This window comes from Glandiceps talaboti, chromosome 5 (genome assembly GCF_964340395.1).
Source record: "Glandiceps talaboti chromosome 5, keGlaTala1.1, whole genome shotgun sequence".
NCBI classification, from domain to species: domain Eukaryota; kingdom Metazoa; phylum Hemichordata; class Enteropneusta; family Spengelidae; genus Glandiceps; species Glandiceps talaboti.
This window is the reverse complement of record NC_135553.1, coordinates 25463748-25475947: the sequence shown is the minus strand read 5'-3', so window position 1 is coordinate 25475947 and position 12200 is coordinate 25463748. Positions and strand designations below refer to the sequence as shown.

Genomic DNA, 12200 nt, shown 5'->3' with positions numbered 1-12200 from the left:
AAAGCTATGCATCTGAGAAAGAAAGAAAGTAAGAAAGGAAACGAGCAAAATCATGAGTCCTAGAGCTTGCTGTGAAATAAGACCAGATAATGACATATCACTATGGACCTGGTTATGATGAGAAATTTTGCACTTTTTCTTACCATACATTAGATATGTGTAACTTCTTTGACTGCTTTATCCATATTACTATGCGGGTAGTTACAATGAAAACTTCAACCATCTGGCATTCTTCCCTATACATACATATCGGCAGGTTTATTTGGGGATGCTTGTGCTTCTATAGATGTCATCAGTATAGCTATGGGTCATCACCATCTCTTTTTAGCATTTGTTTTCCTTACCATACATTTGATGATTGTGTGTTTCGTTGCATAGTTTATCCTCACCACAGCTATATCCATATGGTTTTAAGGAAAAATTAGACCACATTTTCATTTCCTCGCGTAGATATATCTTTCTTTACATTTGCAGGTTTATTTATGCTACCTCTTTGTACACTTCATCCCTATTACTACCTCTTTGTACACTTCATCCCTATTACTACCTCTTTGTACACTTCATCCCTATTACTACCTCTTTGTACACTTCATCCTTATTACTACCTCTTTGTACACTTCATCCCTATTACTACCTCTTTGTACACTTCATCCCTATTACTACCTCTTTGTACACTTCATCCCTATTACTACCTCTTTGTACACTTCATCCCTATTACTACCTCTTTGTACACTTCATCCCTATTACTACCTCTTTGTACACTTCATCCCTATTACTACCTCTTTGTACACTTCATCCCTATTACTACCTCTTTGTACACTTCATCCCTATTACTACCTCTTTGTACACTTCATCTCTATTACTACCTCTTTGTACACTTCATCCCTATTACTACCTCTTTGTACACTTCATCCCTATTACTACCTCTTTGTACACTTCATCTCTATTACTACCTCTTTGTACATTTCATCCCTATTACTACCTCTTTGTACACTTCATTCCTATTACTACCTCTTTGTACACTTCATCCCTATTACTACCTCTTTGTACACTTCATCCCTATTACTACCTCTTTGTACACTTTATCCCTATTACTACCTCTTTGTACACTTCATCCCTATTACTACCTCTTTGTACACTTTATCCCTATTACTACCTCTTTGTACACTTCATCCCTATTACTACCTCTTTGTACACTTCATCCCTATTACTACCTCTTTGTACACTTCATCCCTATTACTATGCATATTCTTCATATTGCCTTTCAAAAGCAAGCGCAATCACCTTTCTCTTACAGCCACCTCTTTTTTATCACATTTACAGGTTTCTTCGTCGTTGCTTGCCAAATGCTGGATGCTTATGCTTCATTGCGTGCTTCATCCATATTGCATACAGTCATGCTTTCCAAAATCCTCCTTTGCCCTATGTCCTTTTATGACACGACTCCAATAGGGCGTATCGTTAACCGCTTTAGCAAAGACATTGACACACTAGATGTTATTTTGCCTCAAATTGTAAGAAGTTGGCTGTATTGTACCTTCATCGTTTTTGGTGTCATCGTAGTCATTGCAGTAACCACACCGCTGATTCTAGCTGTTGCACCCATAATGGTTCTGCTATACATTGTTATCCAGGTAACACAAGGGCTGCTGCATAATTCTCACATGGGCTTACTTTTGCTGAAAACAATTTAATTGGTTCTTAAATTGTTACAGTAAAGGGGAACGTCACTCCATAAAATAAGGGCATTTTTGTAAACTTTGGATTATGGGACCCAATAAAGTACTTATTATATTCAAATAAAACAATCATGAATATTTATATTCACTTGTTGCATATACATATATGTAGTCTTGCTGCTGAGCCTTCGAGCTTTCTTCCAATGTGATAAACGATTGGAGATTGCTTTTTGAGGGCGGAATGCCTGAACGTCTAGCTAAAGTCATTTTTACGCTTAGCATTCCATTGAGATGATGTATGGCCATGGGTTGGGCATTGCATGCATATATATGTTAATATTCAATAACCCATGACCTCTATAATAAACCCTGCATGTAAGAACACATTCATGTCACTACTACATCTTATTGCTTTATGGTAATTGTGAGTTTGATGAATGTGTAGACATTGTCCTTCACACATTCCAGTTATGGCATTGGTGGTTATTTTTACAAGCCCCTCCTTAAGCTGAATATGCATAAAAAGATTAGCTATTGTCCTCTGTTTGTGCAAGTCGTCAACAAGGTTCTCTGATTGGCTGTTATTTATATCCCAGGAATGCAGAGATGACTTTAGCTAGCTAGACCTCTGGTGTTTCACCCTCAATAAAGCAACCTTAGAGCTTGTGTCGTAATGGAAGGAAATCCAAAGGTCTAGCAGCTAGACTAACATATCTGCTGCAAAAGGGCACCCATGGTAGGGAGATAGCCTGGACAATGAATGATGAACAAGTTTCAGTTTATTGTTTTTTCTCAGCAATTGCACCTGAAATAAGTGATGTAAAATCTGACTGTGGAACCCAAAGTTTACAAAAATGTCTTTATTACCTGGAGTAGCATGGACCCCTTTAAGATGTAGTATTTCATCATCATCATTCAAATAATTAGAAAACAAAGTATGAAAATGAAATACAATTTATGACTACAATAGTTTGTTACATAAAAGTGAATAAAACTCAGAAGCAAAATTAAGTGTATGAAGTGAAAATCTGACATATGCTGTGCATGTTCCTCTTGTTAGTTACTCTTGCTTGTTAACGCTTCCTATTATTTCAATGTGTTTTGTTTGTTTGTTTGTTTGTTTGTTTGTTTGTTGTTTGCAGTGCACTAGATGTATCATCTAATATGCATACAGTGGAGTGCCTTTATGTGTTTCTTGTAGTTATGTTGCCATTCTGTAAATAGTGATGTATTCAGACATTGTAATGGATTGTGTGCTCCCCAGAGAAGTGAGGGGAGGGGGAGGGGAGGGGAAGGGGGTGAGTATAAAGGGTGATGTGTCGTTATACAAGTAGTTCCATTGTAAAATTTGTTTTGAGCACAATGTGGAAAGCGTTATGTAAAAAGTAGCATTTTGTCATTGTTATACTTATCATAAGTAAATAGTAGTATAGTAGTTGTAGTAGAGGCATGATAACTGACTATAGTTGCCATTTTCATTGAAAAAAAGCAACCTTAACATGCATTTTTGATGATCTCTCTTGATGTCTTGCTCATGGAAGTCATAATCCTCTTTATATAGGACAGTTCTGTGTTTAAAGCTTACATGTAAATTCAGTGTCAATATAATAATAGAAATGCAGTAATGGTCAAGTTTTCCATAACTGACATTTTGGTTTGCAAAAAAGTCTTAATTTTTCGAAATGTCAGGTTATACAACACATATTGTCTGCACATATACATAACTGTATATTGCCATTTTTCAATCATTATTAATTGATTGATTACTATATTAATTAATTAATTTAGATAATTATTTATTTGGTTACTTGGCTAGCAATGTATACTGTAACTTCTATCTGTATACATATGAATTTGAAAAGAACAATTTAACTCTGGCAGGTTGTGTTTGAATGATATCATCAAGTGTCTTGACATCAGGGTGATATGGTACTTGCATATTCATGATGGTGTTTGCATAATTAGTTGTGAACATCAAAAGAGTTCTGATTGAGTTATTTTGAATAAGAAAGCAAATGTGAAGGTAAAGTAATTCAATGTTTGCCGTACTGGTGCATTATACTGTCTGTATTTGATAAAATGTACCTCAGATTTCTTTGATGAAAAGCTATACATTGGCCTATAGTAGGCACATATTAACATATCTGGAGACATTTGACAAAATCTAGGGAACGTGAAAAAAGCTGAATGGTATGTAATATTTGGGTATGCCAACAATATTCTAAAAAATTATGCATGATATGCATAGCCAGCTGTAACAAAACTGAGAGTCTGAAAATAACATACACATTGTGATTTAAATGGTGGAATTAAATGTTGGTGAAAAATCTATGATAATTAAATATACACAGTCAGTCCAATGGGTCTTTATCAGGTATGCATAATGAAAAGAAAGTGAGTTATTAACAATAGAAAATGCTGTATAAAGTTAACTAGTGGGAACTGCAGAAATAAGTATATGTTAAATGTGGAAAATGCTGTATAAAGTCAACTAGCGGGAACTGCAGAAGCAACTATATCTTTGATAAATGGTTGAATGATGTAATGAAAATTACCAACTCATGCAGTTATTGTCTTAAAGCCACAGAATTATCTATCAACATCAGTATACTGAAAGTGCTTTGATAAATATGTACTATATGTTGGTGTCAAATGTTGCAGTCAAATATGGTTTAGTGATGGATGTAACTTGCTTTGCTATCCTATTAATGTACACAATGTATTGTATTGTATCAAGCTTCTTGCAGGAGGTCAATGCATTCAGTCGTACAGGTACTAAATATCTGTCACAATGAATGATGTGCCTGGCTAGATCATCATATTCCCTTAACAGCCTGACAGCATATTTGTATCTAATGTTTTCAAACATGTAATTGTAGAGTAACTGTACATCATACAGTATACTTGATGGCCATGGAAATTGTTTTGTATGACTTGGGTCAAGATGAGGTCAGAGGTCATTAGAATTAGGAGATTCAGGAATCAAGATAAGATTTTTGAGAAAAACATCTGAAAAGGATCCTGAAAGCACAAACCATACAAGTTGTATTTGGTTTATAGGTGCAATGTTGGAACACAGTATATATCTATCTACACATGATATTACTGTATCAAAATACAAAGTGAAAATACATGATTGTACACCTACACACTATCGCCTATTCAGTCATTAGAAAATATTCCAACAACTAATAGTATTAGCTAATTTTATGTAAATTGCTGGTATACTAAAGTAGTTTCACAATCATTGCCCATGTATTATATATTGAGATGGTCATAACACTACAGTGTCATAGAATAGAAGTCTATATCTCTCAACATTACACCAATCTCTAAATCTCCTTGTTTATTTTCCAAACTTTCACTAATTGTTACTTTGCACACTTTTATGAAAAATTCACATTTTTGTTACCACTGCACATATTTATACTTGATACCTTTCTCTTCACTAGAAATGAATTCTGAACTAATCACCTCTTGAATATGATGTGCTCTCTGTGATCAAAGTACAAGCGTCTATCACTGTGAATTTATTTTGAATTTAACAAAAGTACAGTTCTGTATTAAAAAATTTCCTTTTTAATGAAAAGATATCTGTTATGTTCAAAGTTAAAAAAACAGACTTCTTGTTTAGTTTTTCAACGTTTGTCAAATTCTTGATACAGTTGATACCTGTACTTTGATGACAGAAAGAAACTAATTATGTGCATGTACAATTTAATAGTGTCTTCCTGAATTAATTTCTTGTTTTTATGTATTAGGCTACATCAATTATATACTTTGTTTGCCGTCCTTGAATTTTCTCAAAACCTACCGGGCAGACAGGGGAATAAACAAACACAATAGAAACAAAATCACAATGCTAGCATGTCATGTAAAATTCACTTTTTTGTTGATTCATTTTCTGTTTGTACCTAATATACTAATCTGGTGAAATAGAAATGTCAATATCCAAAATTTGATTGTCTTAAACAACTTTTTAGAAATATGCATAGTTATGTGTATAAAATACAGCCTTTCGCAGAAATTTTGAGCAAAATGAAATGTGATTGTTTTTTCTAAATCTACCAACAAATCTACCCACATGTGGATGGCAAACAAAGAATTTAATTGATATTGCCTATTAAATCTAAAATCATTTGATTTCAGCACTAACTTGTACATGCAGTTTTAATTTGTATCAATTTTTTTTCTCCATGCCACTTCAGCGGTTTTATGTAGCCACATCTAGACAGCTAAAGAGATTGGAGTCTGTAACACGTTCTCCAATATATAGCCATTTCTCTGAGACTATCACTGGGGTTAGCACTATCAGAGCGTACGAACAAGGAGAGAGATTCATTGAGCAAAATGAAACCAAAATTGATGAAAATCAGATAACATATTACCCCAACATCTGCTCAAACAGGTAAAGATATTTCCATTTCTGACCATGTAAGCATTTTGCATGGCTTTCATTGCTATGTTGTAATAAATTATGATGCACTGTTGCAGTAGTTATTATGTGATTAAGAAAGTGATCTTGAAAGTGACATTGATGTTGTGCATAATGTTATCATAGTAATGTTATTATAGGCCATTATGTATTTATTGCCAGTTGGTTATGAGGGCACTAGTAAATGTCGTCCATAACCACAAGGGCTATTATGTAGCAACTATCTGCCTAGGGAAATATTTGCTACATAACAGCATAAGGGGTAATATGACATCTACTGGTTCCTGAATAAGGCCAGGCAATAAGTGGTTTACAACACATCACATTCTCAGACACATATTCTTTCTATAGTCAAAGCATATCCCCAATAACACTTCCATTGCTATGTGAATATTGCCCTAGGGAAAATGAATAGTGATCCATTATGCAAATTTATGGGCACCATGAGTCAATAGTCCAGAACACATGGTATGATCAAAGCAATTACTAAAGGCTGTATGATCACTGTGTGCTTTTTTTTAATAAGTATTGTTTATTGGCACTATTGTTGGCAAGGACAGTATAATATGTTCCTTTTCAGAGTCACAAGGGACATATGCAGTTGCTCTGTACATGTTGCAAAATTACATCTTGAGCTCTTGTGGTAGAGACACTGATTTGATAACAGTTATTGGATCAGTAACAAATCCTGGATGTAGTGTCATCATCAGTACTCTTTGGGATTCTTAAGAATGCATAAGATGAGATCCATTATTCTCTTTCCTCCAGGCTATGGTACTACAACGACCTTATGTACACATTGTGTCGACATATAGCCTCAACATCTATCATACTTTAAGACATAAACTCAAACTATTCATAACTATGTTCCTTGTATTACAGGTGGTTAGCACTCCGACTAGAATTTGTTGGAAACTGTGTTGTGTTTTTTGCTGCATTATTTGCTGTCATTGGTAGAAATTCCCTAAATGCTGGTATTGTTGGTCTGTCAATAACATATGCTTTACAGGTGAGAGTAGTCCATGGTGACTTTCTTTCTAAGAAACTACCGATATACTCTCAAGTGGAAAAAGACTTTCCTGTAGTGATGTACTATTAAAACATTGTGAATGATTTTCTCATAACATATACTATATGCAAGCTAACTTGTAAGCATTAACACAAAATACAAAAAAAGTTGTACGTATTCAAACATGTCATTGCATGGTTCTGTAGTGTTTGAAGTCTGAGTCAAAATATGTTGAATACCCCCTCACTTGTTAGTATTAAGTAAGCTTGAGCTTGCACAATTGTAGTATTCATCGATATATTTCTTCACTCAGGTGGGAATTACGAGTTACATAAGGTTTTGTCATTACAAGTCTTGATCACATTGTGGCAAGCATCCCCCCCCCCCCCCCCCCATCACTCATATTTTTCTTGGCTGAGCAATGAAACATTGTGAATGATATCTGAACGTTTCATCACCCTCTGTAACTTCATAGATCACACAAACACTGAATTGGATGGTTCGTATGACCAGTGAGTTAGAGACAAATATAGTTGCAGTTGAGAGAGTGAAAGAATACGCAGAAGAGAAAACAGAGGTGAGATGCAATAAAAAACAGTCAGATAATACTGTCTTCATCTTGGGATGACATGTTTAATACACAAGTAGTGTTTTGGTAGGCAACAGGAGAGATTACTTCGTTTGAATTTGAAATTCATGGGTTGGAAATAGGTTTTTTAAAGCCTAATATATTTGCAATATGAATAATACACTGATCTTGTACAGGACACTTTTCTGATAGCAACTTGGTGATAATGATAAAGTGAGTAACACTTGGATGAATTTGAATGAAATCAGTACTGATGATACTGTCTATTTGGTACCCAAAGTTGACAAATACTGTAAACCCACATTATGTCGTGAAGTGACTCTGCAACTTGCACAATGACATAAATTAATGATGGTTACTGAGGATGTAGAATATTTTATAACTCAGCAACAAGGCATCCATTACTATGAATCCCATGATTGTAACTGGTGTCAGAGTAATGAAGGTGATTCAAAGTACCTCATTCCACAAACATGAAAGTTGTCCATTACTGTCTCTTATTTAGAAAATGCTCAGTTATTCAAAAGTGCAAGATATGTGATAAAAAAGTCAAAACTTGGGATAAGATTAAGAGGCTGTCCCGATCAAGAATGAATTTACATAAATGCTGCCTTTTGATTTCATTTGTGACATAGAATTAGTTTTAAAATCTGTTAAAATAAATGATTTGACTTGATATTTCAGGCTGCAGCCATTGTACCTGATAACAGACCAGATGATGACTGGCCACAACATGGACAAGTGGAGTTTGTCAATTATAGCACAAGATATCGTGAAGGGTTAGATCTTGTTGTCAAAGGAATCACATTGTCAATTGAGCCAGGTGAAAAGGTGAGATACTATTAAATGATAACAGTTGGCTGCTATAACACATACTTGGCCTTGGGTCCCATGCTACAAAACATAACCAGTATCTATAGGGGTGTGCAAACAAACCTTTGTTTCTGACCACAAATGTACATGATTATAAGAGTCTTGTCTTCCAAGCGAACTCGTGACTTCATGTAAATAAACCACATTCAACCAACTTAGGATGGATATGAATTTACATAATGATCGCAATGTAACACATAGTGTTATGTCAACAACAGAATAACTTCATTCAGACACATTGGATGATCACTGAACTTCAAGTGTTTGTTAAATGATTCATAAGAATACTTTACCATGTGGTACACTTTATTCTCACAATGACATCATAATTCTAACATATCAAATGTTCTAAGGTAATGAATCAACTCAAAGACATTGCAATGGTCACCCCTCCACAAGCTTGTGACAATTCTGAATGTTATATTATTCTCAGCCCCAATCAAAATCGCCAGCTTTTACCTTCAGTATAGGAACATATAATCATCATGTTATAAAACTTGTTGTCATGGAATTTGTGACATTGATTTATCTGTGTCAAATTACATTTAAATAGATTGTTTCTTTGGAACTTGAAATTAGAAGTTTGGATTGTGTACTGTACAAAATTACACCTAAAATGGCTCGTAGATAGAAAAAAATTTAATCACAAATTGAACTTTGGGATGATGTAATTATACTGGTAGTTGATTTAGTATATTTGTAGGATATTTTGATATTTTTAATCTAGCTCATTGAGTCAAAAATCTAAATCAAAGCCAACAAATACATTTTATTTTTAAAAAGTGATCATGTAAATCATGGTGACTCTGTTTAACTTGTGACATATCATGTACTAATGACTCCTGTGACCAGAAACCTTCCATTATTAATTGCATTTGAATATACATTTACTTTACAGATTGGCATTGTGGGACGTACCGGTGCTGGTAAATCATCTCTGACACTTGCACTATTTCGCATAATTGAAGCTGCTGGTGGATCTATATTAATAGATGGTGTTAATATTAGCAAGATTGGCCTTTATGATTTGAGATCTCGCCTCACAATCATACCACAGGTTGGTTACAGTTACCTGTCATCCATCTAATCTGTAAGGAAGGATGTTCTATGCTATGCTATCAGCTACCACTCCACTTCTTGAAAGTGGGGGCTGATTAGGACTGAACAACACCACATATTATCTGCCTAGCTTGTTATGCCAGGATATGTTAACAATTTCACTTCGTAGTTGGAATTGTGTTATCTATTTGCCACACCAAGAATATTCTTAGAAAAAGTCATTTATCTCTTCAATAAATTGGTCTTTGTATTCGTAGTGCCCAATGGGTACCACCCAGAGGGCACTTATACATTGGAGTGAGTGAGTGCATGTGTGCATTATGTGTGTGCACTAACCCTCCTATCTCAGATCTAGCATTCGTATTACCAACTGATTTCAATCAAACCTGGCACAAAGGTAACATGTTATTTGAGACATAATATGCACATCACTTTCTATTGCAACTTGATAAAATATGGCCGATTATGGTCTTGTTATCTTGAGGTATTCCTATTTTTAGTACAGCCTTTTATAACCAGGGTATTGCCACCATTTACACAACTGTTCAATAGGATCGTTCGTATTGAGGCTATGGATACTACAAAAGTGATTGCAAAAAACTGACATACTATGCAGTCTCCAGACCACGACTATGAAAACCCAGATGATATGGTCATACTCTTTGTGTTACAGAGAGAGTAAGAATGATTTCTTGTTTCATCCTCCAGGATCCAGTGTTGTTTGCAGGTTCCCTGAGGATGAATTTGGATCCATTTGACAACTATTCGGATGATGAAGTCTGGAAATCACTTGAATTGTCTCACTTGTCTGAATTTGTGTCTGGTCTTGTTGATGGTTTGCAGTTTGAGTGTTCAGAGGGAGGCGAGAACCTCAGGTCAGTTGAGTTTGTGAGTAAGAAAAGAGAACCAGTTGAAGTAATCATGGGGGGGGGGGGGGGGAGAAAATCAGACTACTTGTAACAAAGTACCTGTAAGCAATAGAAGAATAGATTATTGTAAAACACATTAGATCATAGAACTTGTTGCTTGTATGATTTTATTATAAAATATAAAGTTGTGGTTTACTTGTATGATTACCTTGTTTCTGTGAGAGATGTTGTCAGCTGGTGCATAGACTACCAGGTATGTGTAGAACTCGTACAAACATCAACTTTTATCTCAATGTACAACAGGGCATCTTCATTTTTGGACAAATTTGAAGGTACATCTGTCAATCCAGTATACCTTTGTCTGTTTCAGTGTTGGACAGCGTCAGTTGATCTGTCTTGCTAGAGCACTTCTTCGGAAGAGTCGAATCTTGGTGTTAGATGAAGCAACTGCTGCAGTTGATCTTGAAACAGATGATTTGATTCAAGCCACCATTCGTACTCAGTTTGCTGATTGTACGATATTAACAATTGCTCACAGACTGAACACTATCATGGACAGCACAAGGTAAGCGTTAATTATTACTGCATATTGAGAAATCCAAATAGACCTGTTGCCAGTTCCAAGATGCATTGCGTGTCTCTCCATACAATGCCATGTGTTGTGTACACACTGAGGGGTTTGCATGTGCTACTCTGGGATGGTTGTCATATGACTGTACCCTGGGTTCACCTGTAAACTGCCTCTCTGTCATTGATGGCATTTAGTCTTTGTTCTATAAGATCACTCCTAAAAAGAGGTCAACATGTCTTTCCATGATTTCCTGATGAAAATGTTATTTCAAATGTAATAAAGACAAAACAAGACTAAATCTAACAACGTAAGCGAAGTCTGCTCCTGCAATGCATCTCGGAACTGGAAAATCAACTATGGACTCATCTAATCACAAGACTTACGAGTGCACATGGTTAATTGGCAAACTGGTCATCAAATGAACAGGTTTGAAATGTTATTAGTTTGTACTGACAACCTGGCTGGTTTTATGTTTAATCGTGATTCAAACACCCTCAAATTATCTTTAAAAAAAAAGGAATTTATTTTTATAAATGGGTCCAATGTAACAACAGATTATGCCTTTGCATACTGGTCCATCTATGCCTTCACTTTACTGTGAACTATCTCTGAGTCTAGTGAAAACACTGGTATTTCAAAGTATCATTATTTTAACACTGTTTTTTTTTAATGTATTCAGAGTGTTGGTGCTGGATAAAGGAACAATCGCTGAATTTGATTCTCCAGTCGGTTTGCTAGTATCTCAAGGTATATTCTATGGTATGGCCAAAGATGCTGGGTTAGCAGCATAGATGAGGAAATCTCAGGGATTATTTATTGATTGATTCCAAAAATGATAATCTGCCAAAGTTTGAACCAGAGAGATACACCCTTTACATAATTCCTACCAAGATACCATCAATGGTAGGATTTGCATTTTACTGAACATGTGAATAGTGATCAGTTGTTTTTAATTCAGTTCTTGTTCTTTCTAAGATTTATTGGCACTAGTCTGAAAGGTCCAGTCATTGGTCCACATATGTAACCACTCACACTATCCATGTCTGGATGGCATCTGTAGTATAAATCCATTTTTCAACAAAATCCAATTGCAGCCAATCACATCATAGTATCCAG

The 12200-nt window shown here is 35.2% G+C and overlaps 1 protein-coding gene across 1 annotated transcript in view; it reads left to right on the top strand.

Moving 5' to 3' along the window:
* The window catches only part of LOC144435536 (multidrug resistance-associated protein 1-like), a 44484-nt gene extending 32609 nt beyond the window's left edge, over positions 1–11875 (top strand). Inside the window, exons 23-30 of the mRNA XM_078124125.1 lie at positions 5888–6087; positions 6997–7123; positions 7599–7700; positions 8397–8543; positions 9484–9642; positions 10353–10519; positions 10884–11078; positions 11764–11875. Of these exons, the coding sequence (XP_077980251.1) occupies positions 5888–6087; positions 6997–7123; positions 7599–7700; positions 8397–8543; positions 9484–9642; positions 10353–10519; positions 10884–11078; positions 11764–11875 (1209 nt within the window). The remainder of the gene's footprint in view (positions 1–5887; positions 6088–6996; positions 7124–7598; positions 7701–8396; positions 8544–9483; positions 9643–10352; positions 10520–10883; positions 11079–11763) is intronic.
* Positions 11876–12200: the final 325 nt, after the last annotated feature.